At 52.6% G+C, this 14,160-nt stretch overlaps 1 protein-coding gene across 2 annotated transcripts in view; it reads left to right on the top strand.

Moving 5' to 3' along the window:
- The first annotated feature begins 879 nt into the window (after positions 1-879).
- HHATL (hedgehog acyltransferase like) overlaps positions 880-14,160 on the top strand; it is a 43,038-nt gene continuing 29,757 nt past the window's right edge. The window contains exons 1-3 of one of the 2 annotated variants that reach the window (XM_006120610.5): positions 880-1,167; positions 12,358-12,503; positions 13,812-13,879. In XM_006120610.5, the coding sequence (XP_006120672.3) occupies positions 12,398-12,503; positions 13,812-13,879 (174 nt within the window). In that variant the 5' untranslated portion in view covers positions 880-1,167; positions 12,358-12,397. The remainder of the gene's footprint in view (positions 1,168-12,357; positions 12,504-13,811; positions 13,880-14,160) is intronic. The other variant, XM_006120609.5, reaches the window with a different exon arrangement.

The following is a 14,160-nucleotide window of genomic DNA, read 5'->3' as shown; positions in this document are numbered from 1 at the left end:
CCATCTGGCAACCCTAGGCCCAGGCCCTGCTGCTGCGGATCTCCTGCCTGGCTGTTGGCCAGAAGCTGCGATGGCAGAGGAGGCTGCGGGGTGGCGTTGACACTTGCGCTGCGACGGGGCGATTTCTGGGCTGACGTTTACGCCGCGGCTGTGCAGCCTGGCTGCCGGGTGGCAGCTGGTCCTGGCGAGGCCGCTCTGGACTGGTTTTCCCTGCCTGATGCGCTGTCTGATCCACAGGCTCCCAACTCCTGGGGGGTGCAGGTGTGTGACTCCAGAGCTGGGTGAAGCTGCCCCTTCCTTAGATGCCTCCTTGAAATTTGGCCCCCTGTCTCTGTGCGTGTCTGGGCCACGCTTGCCTGGGGTTGCAATGGAGGCAGTCCCGGGCGAGATTCACCTGGTTGCAGTACGGCAGTGAAGTCCAGTTTCAAATGGCGGGACGTCCCCACTGCCCTCGGAAAGCAGAACGGCCCTGATCCTGCAAGCTACTGTGCACAGACCTTCCCCTGCCCCCCACTGAATGAGCCAGGCTCCTCCCTAAGGCATCGCTAGGTGGGTGGGGGGCCCCCATCTGTGGCCTTGAGCTAAAGGCCTTGGGCTGAGTGGCCGAGTGAATGCAGTGGGGCTGGTTTGCCCGGACGTGCGCCCTGATGTGCAGCCCTATACACCAGGTCAGGCTGCAGTAACCCATGGCCTAGAAGCACCACGCCCTGGGCAGTGATTTGACACCACTGACCCAGAAGCCTGGAGGTAAAACTAACCCGTTCCCAGTGCGAGAAGGGACCTGATATGCAGCTGGCACAGGCCCAGCCTGTCGCCCTAGGCTGCCCGCCCTCCCTCCCGCATCCCTCCTTCCTCCCCCACTCGCCCTGAATTAACTTTTGCTGCTGCTGTTTGACAGGCAGCTCCTCTGGAGTGCTGAGCTAAAATAAAACTCTCTCCTGCCTGCCGCACTCCACTCACTGCTAAACTCCCTCCAGAGATCCACCCCGGGGGGCCGGCAGCCAAGAAGCCAGACTCACCGGACAGACAGATGCCTTAGCGGAAGGACAACTTGCTATTTTGTCCTTCCTCGCCAACGTGCGGTGCTGGGAGCTGGATTTCCATCCCCTGCTTTGCCTCACTTCAGAGACCCGGGCTGGTGCTGCACTGTGCCAGCGACGCGCCAAGGTCAGTGGCCGGGAAATGCATGTGAAAAGGGGGCAGGTGAAGCGGGCCATTGTGAAATGACTTTATTTGCAGGGGGCGCACTAGTGCGGGGTTCGGAACCTGCCCCTCGTCTTTCTGCACCCGGGGGACGCTGTTCATTGCACGAGTCACTGTCACGGGACAGGGCGCACGCGCGGTATGTACAGTCGACCTCTTGCGACAGGATTCGTCCGCAGTGCAGATGTACCGGTGACGCACCCTTCATCGGTGGCCATGCACGTGCACACCCGCTAGCCCGGCCGATCGCCTCCCAGTGTGGCGCAGAGCGGGGAGCCAGGACGGGGCCAGCTTAACTAAGGGTGGATGAGTTTGTGCACTCCCATATCTGCGGCAAGAGAGCTGAGCCCCCCTGCAGACAGGGACAGGCACTGAGGACTGCCACGGCAGATACGGCAACCACGCAGCTAAATTTGGAAAGGGCTCCATGTTCTGCTGACCGAGGCTTTTCCCACCTCGGCCTCACACCCGCTCCGGGGGCACTGCATTGCCCTTTATGTAACTTTGCTCCATTAACCTTCTCCCGCCCTGCCCTACCGGGATCAATACCTGGGATGCCCTTGAAACACCCTGCGAATGCCGAGTGGCTGCAGTCATTCTGAGGGGGGAGCTACTTAAAGACAGCAAGGAACAAAGCCCTAAGCCCTCCCTCTGAGCGGGTTAAAACAACCCAGAGCAAAGCAACAGCACTTCGGCCCTAACAAATGGCCTTGCAGCCTGGGCAAGAGGATGCACAATGGGGCCTAGTGGCTAGAGCATCAGACTGGGACTCAGGACATCTTGGTTTTGCTGCTGGAGGCTTTTGGGCAAGGCAGGTCCCATGCCTCAGTTTCCCTGTCTGCACAATGGGACAGTGGTACCAACCTTCTTTGCAGGGCGTGTGGAGAGGTGTGGTTCTCTACTATAGAGAACTTTCTGGGTGTCTGGCTGGCGAGTCTTGCCCACATGCTCAGGGTTTAGCTGATCGCCATATCTGGGGTCGGGAAGGAATTTTCCCCCAGGGTAGATTGGCAGAGGCCCTGGAGGTTTTTCGCCTTCCTCTGTAGCATGGGGCACAGATCACAGCTGGAGGATTCTCTGCATCTTGGGGTCTTCAAAGTATCTGAAGGCTTCAATATCTGAGATATAGGTGAGAGGATTATTCTGGGAGGGGGGGGTGAGATTCTGTGGCCTGCACTGTGCAGGGGGTCAGACTAGATGATCATAATGGTCCCTTCTGACCTTAAAGTCTATGAGTCTGAGACACGTGTAGGAATTTCCCACCTCCAAGTGCTGATCCAGGCTCATAAGAGAAGACACAGGACTCGACCTTAACGCTCCCGGCCAACGGAGGGGCTGCTGGCTGCCCATAGGCCAGCTACAGCGAGTGGTGGGTTCTGCACGGCTCACAAGAGCCAGGCAGCTCCGTTCAGTTCATGGGGACCTCTGCAGCCAGGGAGAAATGCCACCCTTGCTTATGCCCGGTGGCCTCTCTGCATTCCTCCAGCAGCACCGTGGAAGGCCACAGGAGCCGAGGGCGGGGACTGAATTTGGCCCGGCTGCCACCCTGTTTTCATTCATAAGGGGCCAAGCTGTGAGGGCCTTGCTGCAAAGTCACGGCAAATAGAGGTGGAAATCGGCTGCTGTGGTAGGACGCTGAACCCCCCCTCCCTCCCCGCAGGGGCAGGGCTGTGCCCTTCGCTGCGTTCCCCAGGGAACCTCTGCGGAACATGCCCCTCCCTTGGGAAGGAGACCATTCCAGGCCTCGTTCCCCCAGACAGACCCCTCACTTCCTCCCGGGATGCCCTGCCGGCCTCCCTGGCCTTTCCATGGCGACGGATGGGGCTGCGAGCGCCTGTCCCGCACGCCGAGTGCCACAAGGAGCCCCTGAAGCCAGTGCGGATGCTCCCAGAGGCTGCACCGAGGAATACGTGTGGGCAGCCTGCGCGGGGAAGGAGGGGCCTGGGACTGGATCCCTGGCTCCGCAGCCCGAACTGCCCCAACTGTGCATCAGCTCCTGTCAGCATCACATCTCAGCAGGGTCTCTGGCTCCTCTTTCCTGTCTGCCCTCCGTATGTCAATGGCCCTCTTCCCTGTGGTCCCCACCCCTGCCCTGCCTCTTCCCTGTGGTCCCCACCCCTGCCTCATTTCCTCTTCTGAGGTCCCCACCCCTGCTCTGCCTCTTCCTCTGAGGCTCTGCTGTGTCCATGCCTCTTTCCCCACCCCCCATGGCTGTTTTTCCCCGCCCCTCTCAGGTAAGGAGGGACTCACCTGTGGAGCCACCCCTGGGAGCTGCAGCCACCCGATGAAGGTGGCCCTGGCTGTATAGGGGCCAGAGCGGGTGATGACCTGGAACCGCCTCGCCTCCCGTAGTATCCAGACTGTGTGAGTCCAGCCAGGATCAGACACTCTCAGGTCCCCTGTGTGTCCTGACTTTCCAGTGGAGAGCCGGCACTTGGCCACCCTGTCATTGTCACAGCGCGCCTCGCAGCCTCATTCTGCCTCCCAGCCCCCCGGGGAGGCAGGAAAATGCCCATTTAACCAGTGGGGAGGGGAGCATGGAGAGGACAAGGGCTTTTCCCACAAGGGGACCCAGATGTCCCAGGGTTTGCTGCCCCAGCAGCTAGCTCTAGGCACCCTGCAGAATTCACAGCCCCGAGCTGGGCATCTGGGCACTGTAGGGGGAGCGTTAGGGGCCTGAAACTGGGCAACGCAGATACCGGGCAGCAAGCGGGTGGGAAATGCCCAGGCAGTAGGAGCTACCTAGGCAGTGCCCCTTTAGGGTATCTAAGGCTCCTAACTCCGGGTCAGAGGGAGAGACACCTTCCTCCCCTTGGGTGTCTCATCCGTAAACCGGGGGTAGAAGCCTAATCCAGATTGGTCCTGTGTCCCAAGGGCGAGAGCCCTGCGATAGCCCATAGCCTGGTGGGTAGGGAAGCAGGGGATTCTGTTTTCCACTCCCTTGTGCTGATTTGGGAGGCCAGGATTTGAACCCAGTGGACTGTCCAAACCGCTGGCTCTAGGGAGTTCCAGGGTGAGCCCCTCTCAGCCTCTCCTGCTGACGCTCCTCACTCGCGCTGCCGTAGGCAGGAGAGAAGGCAGCTCTATTGCCTGGTGGCTGGGGCACGTAGGAGCATCAGGCTCCTGTCTCTGCTCCAGGCAGGGGATTCACACTAGAGTCACCCAGCTCCAAGGGAGCGTGTGGGCCCCTGGCCCCAATGGGATGCACGCACCAAGCCTGTCTGCTCCAGACGTGCCTGGTCTGGCTGCCCCTGGCAGCCTCTTCCGTGCTCCGAGCACAACTCTTCGTAGGGGGCCGCAGGCGAGCTTCCCAGGGGAAGGCGTCGTTCGAGAGAGGGCCTGCCAGTATGTTGCCGTGACCTCGAATGCAGAGCAGTATGGCTGCATCAGGACTTGCGTGGCTTTGCCCATTATGGACACAGCTCGCCCTGGGGGAGACTTAGGATGAGTTTAATTTGCAGCTGAGTGGGGGCTTGAGGGTCTGAGTGGCTGTGGATCTAGCCCCGAGAGACCTGCCCGAGGCTACACAGGAACCTGATGTCCTGTCTCGCTCATTCTAGGCTAACCACTGGCCCATCCTGCCTCCCTCTGCAGGTGGATGGATGAGGAAGGAGGCTTTGGGCCAGATCCAAAGACTCCCATAGACTTTGGGGCACTGAGGGTATGTCTAGACTACATGCCTCTGGCGACAGAGACATGTAGATTAGGCTACCCGGCATAGGAAAATTTAAATAATCGCCGCTTCATTTAAATTAAAATGGCTGCTGCACTGAGCCGATCAGCTGTTTGTCAGTTCAACGCGCTAGTCTGGATGCTCCACGGTCGACATCAAAGGCATTTGTCGACCTCCCCGTTATGCCTCGTGGGATGAGGTTTACCGGGGAGGTCGACAAATGCCTTTTATGTCGACCGCGGAGCGTCCAGACTAGCGCGCTGAGCCCACAAACAGCTGATCGGCTCAGCACGGCAGCCATTTTAATTTAAATGAAGCGGCGATTATTTAAATCGCTGCTTCATTTTCCTATGCCGGGTAGCCTAATCTATATGTCTCTGTCGCCAGAGCCATGTAGTCTAGACATACCCTGCCTGATTTGCCTTGGTTGGCTCAGAGAGGCTCCAGCTTTTGAAAATTCAATAAAAAATCCCGCCCAAGACAAGAGACAGACATCAAACGAGGGGATGGCAGAGGCGGGTTTTAGTGTGGCTCACCCAGGCAGTCCCCTTCTTTAACCCCTTTAAAGTTCACTCTGCTAATGTTACTGAACACACGGGATTTGCGCTGCCCTGCCAAGCTGCATTTTCTGCATCTCTCTGCAAACTGGCTCACCTTGGCCTCCATCTAAGCACATCCCCCTGCCTGAGCTCCCTTTTGGCTCACCTGCCCATGGCTCCTGGGGGTCTGGCTGCTGGGTCTTGTCCATGTGCCCAGGGGCTGATGGATTGGCAGATCTGGGGTCAGGAAGGGTCTGGACCCTGCGGGGTTTTCTCCTTCCTCTGCAGCCTGGGGCACGGGATCACTTGCTGGCTTGAACTAGAGTACAGGGCAGGGTCTCTGTCACTGCAAGTCACTAGAGCAGGGCTACTCAACACGCGGCCTGTGGATGGGAGTCAGAACAAAAAAGGAGTCAATAGAATGGTCTTCTGTTGAGCCGCATTTTAGTAGTTAAATTCCTGGACTGTCATTGCTCATTAAAAGTGCTGTCATATGGGTGGAAATCGGGTAACTATTGCATTGTATTAATATCAGCAGAACTGATATAAATGGGGCCTGTAGGTTGTGTAGTTTTGCCTTAAGCTTTGTATTCATGCCCGTCAGTGTGAAAGAAGCTATTTGCATATATATTTGCAACTGTAGATGCAACCACGCTTAAGTGGCAGCCCTTCGAATGTGCTGTGAGTATCATCGTGGCCCCCGGGGCTTCCAAAGTTGAGTAGCCCTGCGCTAAAGCATGCCTTGGGGAGGTCAGTCACTCAACCAGAGGTTGGGGTCTGTTCCAGGAGAGGGAGGGCGAGGTTCTGGGGATGCCAATGTCCTGGAAGTCAGACTAAATCACCATGATGGTCCCTTCTGGCCTTAAAGTCTATAAGCCTGAGACCTGGCCTCTGTAATGGAGACAGTGGAGTGATGGAATGAGTGACTCTGCTACTTGCTGAAGTCCCCTCCAAAGGAGTAATGCATCAACTCCTACTACTACTGAGTACCTCATACAGCCTGCATGCCCAGCCCGGTCAACAGGCTAGCGGGACTTGGACTGGTGCTCTAAGAAGAGGCAGCATTTGGAAGTTGTGGCTTGGCCAGACCCAAGCTCGGAGCCCCATTGTTATAGCAAAGGAGGAGACAATCCCTGCCCCATAGAGCTGACAGCAGCGGAGACGAGACAGACGAAGGGACAGGAAGGAAGTAGCACATGACAGTCGGATCATTGCGGTGCAGAGAGAGCAAGTGACTTGCCCAGGGGGTCACCGAACACTGTCCTTGGCTGAACAAGCAAATCTGCCTGTAGCTATTCCTGCAGTGGCGTCTGAACAACTGATTAATGGAAAGTGCTCGTGTTCCCAGATGAGCAAATACACTCAAAGCAGTTACAAGCTGCCCACAAAATCTCCCCGAGCCAAGTCCCAGGTTAAGCCTACCAGTGTTGGCCAAGATCTCAGCTGTCACCCTTTTACATTCCATCCTACCCACCCTGTGAGAGCCAATCTGAGCAGCCCTGACTGCAAGGTCTTGGGGAGGTCAGCCCTGGAGAGGGGGAATGTCTCTGACAGACTAGGGAGTGGGGAATTCCACAGACAGACTTCCCACTTGAGGCCTACATGGCCTTGATGGCTCTGGAAACTCTACGTTCAGCCCTGAAAAAAAGTGACCCTGTTTAACATTATACGATCTACGTACTACACTTTAAAAGCCTAGTGTCTTTCCCAAGACTAACTTGCGTAACAATACGGAGGCCATTACCAGGTACCCGCTGTACACAACGCGTTGTCATGGTAACCACGTGTTGCCTGCATACTGACAATGATACCAAGTACCTTACCCCTTCCACACCTTCATTCATTGTCCCTGTGCTCTTGCTGGCTACACACACTACCTTGCCAGTGGGCAATAACTTCTTGCCCGTGACTACGTACTGCCAGCTGTGTCTAGCGTCCTACATGCTGGCAGTTATCAGCTAGGCGCTGCCTGTTATCTGCCCCGCACAGCACATGCGGGAGCGTCTTGCCATGGGACTTGCCAACACGGAGCCAGGCACTGAAGTGCAAAAGGAGCAGCCGAGCACAGTAGCCCTCCGAGAATTTCCTGACGTAGCTTCAACTCCCCAGATGCCGGTTATTTCTTAGTATTTGTCTTATGGCATCTTCCAAAGGCCCCCGTCCGAACTCAGGGCCCCACCTTTCTGGGGGCTGCACAAACACAGGCCCTGGCCCCGGACTCTGAAAGTGATTCAGAGCTGCTTAGAAGGGCTTTTGACCACCAGTGCCTGCCCTGAGCATTGCTGGGGAACCCCAGGCAAAGGAAATGGCAGCGTTTCCTCACTTGATGGCCAACACTAGGCTCCAGAAATGTATTTCAGTCCCTAAATAAGTGGCCTCTTATTTTAGAGTTGCTGAGCTCTCCACAACTCTCTGACGTCAGTGTTTAACATAAGACCCCTATCTAGGGAAGGACTCGCTTGCAGATTCCCATCTGTGCCTGAGGACGGTGACTGCTACAGCTCTAGCAGACAGCCTGGCTCTGGAGGTTAAACCCCCCATTGTTGGCCAAGATCTCAGCTGTCATCCTTTCACAATCCATCTTATCTGCTCCGGTGAGGATCAGAGGACTGCAGTCACCCCTTACGTCCTGCCAGGGGCTGTCCCTGTGCCAGCATGCTGTGGGCGGGGCATCACAACAGGGCGGAGCCTGGACACACCCAGTCCTACGTGTCTTTGAAAACAAAGTCTGTGCCAAGGCAATGTCCCACTCGCAGGCAATGTCCATGCCTCCTGCCTGTATCCCAAGGTACCCAATACTCAGATAAGAAGGTGTGGAGGAGAATCCATTAAGCTAGGAGTCAGGTGGGCTGGGTTCTGTTCCTTACCCCTTTCAGTGCCAGGGCAACTGGGGGGCCTGCCCTCTGGTACAAATTGCTCTGAGTTCTAGGGATGAAAAGTGCCACACGCGGGAAAGACAAATGAAGTAGAGGCCGAGCAGATTGAGAGCCCTTAACGTAAGAACGAGGGGTCACCAAAGGAAATTAATAGGTAGCAGGTTTAAAACAAAAAAGTGTTTCTTCATGCAGTGCACAGTGAACCCATGGAACTCCTTGCCAGAGGATGTTGTGAAGGCCAGGACTTTAACAGGGTTCAAAAAAGAGCTAGATAAATTCACAGAGGTTAGGTCCGTCAATACTTAATCGTCAGGATGGGCAGGAATGGTGTCCCTAGACTTTGTTTGTCAGAGGCTGGGAATGAGTGACAGGGGAGGGATCACTTGATGATCACTTGTTTCTGGTCACTCCCTCTGGGGCACCTGGAATTGGCCACTGTCAGAAAACAGGATCCTGAGCTAGATGGACCTTAGGTCTGACCCAGTCTGGCCGTTCTTATGTATGCCAGCCTCTGCCTCCCTGTCTGACGGAGGAGGAGACAAAATGGGAGTGCAGGGGTCGGGGGCTCCTCTTTCGGAGCAGCTGGGCTGAGGTGGGAGAGAGGCTGTTACTTTGTAATGGCATGATGTGGCTGTATTGAGACAGCCCCACACATGCATGGTAGGGTTCTGCTGTGCTCTCTGCCTGGCCACCACCAGATGAAGAAGCTGGCCAAAGCTGAGTAGCCCCATCTTCGGGGAAGGGATAACAACCAAGTGCATCCAAATTGGACAATGAGGCAAATCCCATCCCCTTGGATATTTGAAGCCAGACTGTCCCAGCCGCTGTAAGGAGCAATGTTGCACCCTCCGAAAGAGCAAGCACGTGACTGAATAGCCCCTTCTAATTTCTTCGGTCAAGTGGTCTGCTGGAGATGAAGTGGAATAGATGGAGCGTTGTGTGGGGGCCAGCAACTCCTGGGTTCCAGAAATAAAGGCAGGCTGGTATCGCAGGGCGGAGGAAATGCTCCTTCTTGTTCAGGAAGGTAGCCGGAGGGTTTGTCAGCCCAGGGTGGTAGGTAAAGGAGCACATCACATGATAGAACACTGTTGACAAAACGACAACGAAATGGACCCAATGCTCCAATTTCAGGTCAATGGAGAAATGCCCATGGACTCTCATGGGAGCATATAACATGGCGGCATGACTCATCGCCATGGTGCCTCCTACTGGTCTCTCAGGGAATCAGCTCTGGAGCGCCCCCTTCTGGCTGGTGTCACATCTACTGTAAGCTGTTATTCTCCACCACTCTGTGTGAGGGCCCATATCCCTACCAGACCATGGCACCCTCCCCTCTGGGTACTGCCTTGCCACAGTGCCCCCACATTCTGGGGTCCTCCCCTTCAGGACCCACTTATGCCCTCCTTGCCTCAGTGACACACAGCCAGTCTTCATCTAGCCCCTGCTTCAGGGGCACACTGACGTCTGAGATGGCCACTCATCATAGGCAAGGAGCGTGGACTTGCTGCCTTCTCCTGCCCTGGCTGCCTCCCTGCAGCCCAAGCAGCCTCTTGAGAGCAAGGCCTCAGCCTGGGAGTTTGCCCGGCCAGAGCTCTCCAGCTCTGCTCTGTTCAAGAAGCCCCCAGCTTCACTGGCAGCCAGGTCCCTCTTGCTCCCCAGCTGGATCGAGAATGAGTCATTATCTGCTCCTCCAGGAGCCCTTATTTTAAGGTGACCAGACATCCTCCTCTGAGGAGGACAGTCCTCCTTTTGAGGGGCTTGTCCTCCCCAATAATTATGTCCTCCTTTTGTCCTCCTTTGAAAAAAATTGTCCTTCTTGTCCTACTTTGCCAAAAAAAATCCCGCTGTTTTTTAAAGTATCACACTGCAATTGAACCCCTGTTAAAAGGCTTAATATACAGTAAAAGTACACTTAGAGGGTATTTATGAAATGTTATTGTTTATTTTGAGCCATTTTAATTTAACGTCAATGTGATTTTTTAGTTGACACAATTAACCCTAAAAATGTCAAAGAAAAGAAAATGCCATTTCAACGAGAATTTAAAAAAGGAATTTCCTTTCATCAGAATTGTGGATGAAACAAGAGATGATTCATTAGTGAAGTGTACTGTCTGTTCAGTGGAATTCAGTGTGGCAGAAGGTGGCTGATCCAGCATAGCGAAGCATGTTTCATCAAACAAACATCAAATTCTTTAACATCAGCATCAATGTCCCAGAAAGTTACAGACTTCTTAGGAAGTACATAATTTGGAGAAGATGAAAAGAATTTAGCAGCTGCCGAAGGTCTGACTGCGTGCCACACTGTGATGCACAATCAAAGTTTTCGGAGCATGGACTGTACATCAAAACTGAATAGAATACTTTATAATAAAAAATTTCATTGTGCCAGAACTAAAGGAGAGGCTATTATTCGCAACGTTTTTCAAACTTACGCACAAGAGAATTTGAAGAAAGATTTAGATGAAGCTAAATTTGTTACACTTTTTTCGGATGCTTCAAACCACAAAGATACAAAGTTGTATCCGGTGTTAGTTTGTTACTTCAGTTTTGAAAATGGTATTCAAATCAAAGTTTTGAATTTGGAAGCAATTGATGGTGAGACATCTGAAATAATATCCAATCATATAAAAAATTAGTGGATAATCATAATTTGAATGATAAAGTTATTGCAATGTGTGCCAATAACACAAATACTAATTTTGGCGGTGTAAATCGCAAAGGCGATAAAAATGTTCATAAGAATATGATGCACTTACTTGGGAAAACGATTATTGGAATCGGTTGCAATGCCCATATTGCATCTAATGCCATCAATGCAGCATTAAGCTTAATGTTCATCGATGTTGAAGTTGTGATACCTCAAATTTATTTACATTTTGAACGATTCACTGTAAGAATTACAACATTAAAGACTTTTTGCGAAGAAGCCTCAGTTGAATATAAAAAACTTTTGGGATATTTGAAAACAAGTTGGTTAGCTTTAATGCCAGCCATTGAACGAGTGCTGCAATTGTTTGAGCCTTTAAAACCATATTTTCTAAGTTTGGAAAAATGTCCACTGATCTTGAAAAACTTTTTTAAGAATGAATCTGCTGAAGTAACTCTGTATTTTGTTCACAATCAAGCAACTTTGTTCCAGTCAGTTATAAAAAGTATTGAAAAAGAGCATATAACTTCTACAGAAGTGGGATTGCATATTAAACAATTAAAGGAGCAACTTCAATTGCATCTTGAGTCCAACTTCCTTCCATTGGTTGTAATTACTAATTTAAACAAATTACAAGAGAGCAATCCAGGAATGAAGAAAGCATTTACGAGCGAGGTGATGAGCTTTTATAAAAATGCTCTTGAATATCTAGAAAATTGGACTAAGCATGACAAACCAGTGTACGTGTTTGATTCGATTCTGCTGAATGAAGAAATTCAATGGAATAAAATCCTTGAAACAGTTTTATTCATTAAAGAAAAATTTAGCATCACAATAACTGACAATTTATTGTTAGACATAGTACGAAGAATTAACACTATAATAAAAGACAATGAATGGACTGAACGCGGAATTGATAAAAAATGGATCAAGATTTTTAATTTCTTAAAAGAGCGACAAATATTGATGTTTTTAATGTTATATGATTGTTTTTGTTAAGTCTGTTTGTCTTATAAGATGACTAATATCGCGATCATTTATTTATATGATTATTTATATACATGTACAAGTATTTTTTTTGGTCAACTTAGTGTCCTCCTCGCACATTTTAAAATTCTGGTCACCTTATTTACACAGCCCCAGATGGGCCCTAATTGGCTGTATCTGCCTCAGCTGCTTTCTCCCCAGCCCCAGCTGGGTTTTAACCCTTCAAAGGCCAGGGTGGGGCAGAATCAGATCCCAAAAGCAGGTCACACATGTATCAAATGTGCGAAAGGTCTGAGGAACCAGATGTTTTAGCAGCAGCCCCTTTTTGGTGAATTTGACTGGTTCGCATGGCATGAGGCCCCGTATGCCATATGGCTGTGGATGTGAGCAGCCACCAAACCTTTCCTTTCCCTTTTTTTTCCCCTCTGTCAGATCTGGAGACGATTGGCTGTGCGGGCGGTAACCCACCACCATGGGCATTAAAGCAGCATTGCCCAGTTATGAGCTGGGGTTCTACGCGCTGGTCGTGATGTGTGCGGTGGTGTACAGCGGCAGCGGGATCTTCGAGGCCTCTAGAGGTACTTTTCCTGAGTGTGCCAGGTGTTGTGTGTGTGTGTGTGTGTGTGTGTGTGTGTGTGTGTGTGTTTGGAAGAGAGAGACTGGCAACATGAGGTGCAAAGCTGTGCTAACTTCCCCTATGTCAGCTTCCTAAGCAGGCTGATATATTATCTTCATGGGGCCCTGATCGTCAGAAATGTAGCACATCGTTTTATACACCACCAGAAAACAGGACAGCTGGCAGCTAGGTCCTCCCCACTGCATGAGAGCTCCCAGTTCTTCCTGTCAACAATGTATTATCTCATGATGGTTCCTCACTCAGACAAGGGCAGGATGTTGGAGGCACGCTTGGTGGGAGGCTCTGTCTTTGTTCCTTTCCTCTGGTTCCTTTGGGAGTGCAAACAAACTTCATGGGGCAATCCTCCTGGGCTGAGGCTTGAACACCTGGGTGGGGTGATGTGGGTGGCGCTTGGACTGCTGCTGCCGGTGATGTATCCGTCTGGAGAATAAACAGGGCTTCAGGCTGGGGGGGGGAGGGAAGGGGTCATGCCAGCCCCCTCCAGCACTGCTAAATTCACACCACTGACTGAGACGAATACTGCCCCCAGTGGACCAAGGAACTCCCCGTGGGGAAATGCACATGGCGCAGCCCGATCAGCTGAGTCTGACCCTAAGCCCGTTGAAATCCATGAGGCTCCTTCTGTTGACTTCAGTGGGGTTTGGATCAGGCCTGTGCATTTTAGCAGGGCAGTTCTGTTCCCCAATCCCATGGGAGTCACAGGTGCTCTGAATCTTCCAGGATTGGGCCCTTAGGTGCTGGTTGTGGAGGTAACAGGGAGCCTGTCTGGAAGCCCCCTGAAGCAGCCCCCCCTAAGTGTGCCGGGATGACACTGGAGTGAGGAAGGAGACGGCTCCTGGGGTTGGCTGAGATTTTCAGAGGCGAGGAGCAGACGTAGCCAGGCAACTCCCGTTCATTTCAACAGGAGCCACACGGGAAATTCCCACGTCGCCTCTGAGAACCTCAGCTGCTTTATCGTCCATTGCTTGCACTGTCTCCTCAAATGTACCAAAGGAGGCAACTTAGCCAGGGAAAACCACTCCCTTGCTTACCACAGTGCTCCTCCCCTGCGCTGAGCAAGAAGGCCCTGGTTCACCAACGCCCTTGGGTGCCGGCTGCACTTGAAGCACGTGCATTGGCTTGAACAGGCACCGAGCACGTGTGTAAAGCTAAGGCACGTGCACAAGTGCTGTGCGTCCGGGGGCTGCACGCAGAAGACGGTTTCAGCTTTGGCATGCTTTCTCCCGGCACGACACCTCTTCTTTTGCAGATAACGTGAACAGAAAAGCCTTTCGGCAGAGCATAAAACCGGGCTGGCATTACTTCGGCAGGAAAATGGTAAGCCACCCCACCGCGAGCCTCGCTAGGCCATTATGTGCTTAAACCACCCGCACCAAGGCTGCCAGCTACCACAACGAGCCTTGACTTATCCACCGCTCGTGTCTCGTTGCACAGTCCAGGTGACCCTTTCTGCTGTTTGTCAAAATGACTGTGTCATCCATTAAAGGCACATGCAGCCAGGAATGTATTCATTCTTCACATAGCACACAGTCAACCTGTGGAACTCCTTGCCAGAGGATGTTGTGAAGGCCAGGACTTTAACAGGGTTCAAAAAGAGC

The sequence above is a fragment of the Pelodiscus sinensis genome, chromosome 2 (genome assembly GCF_052426305.1).
Source record: "Pelodiscus sinensis isolate ZL-2025 chromosome 2, ASM5242630v1, whole genome shotgun sequence".
In the NCBI taxonomy this organism is placed as follows: Eukaryota; Metazoa; Chordata; order Testudines; family Trionychidae; genus Pelodiscus; species Pelodiscus sinensis.
The sequence above is the reverse complement of the archived record's forward strand: the minus strand, read 5'-3'. Positions and strand labels throughout refer to the sequence as shown.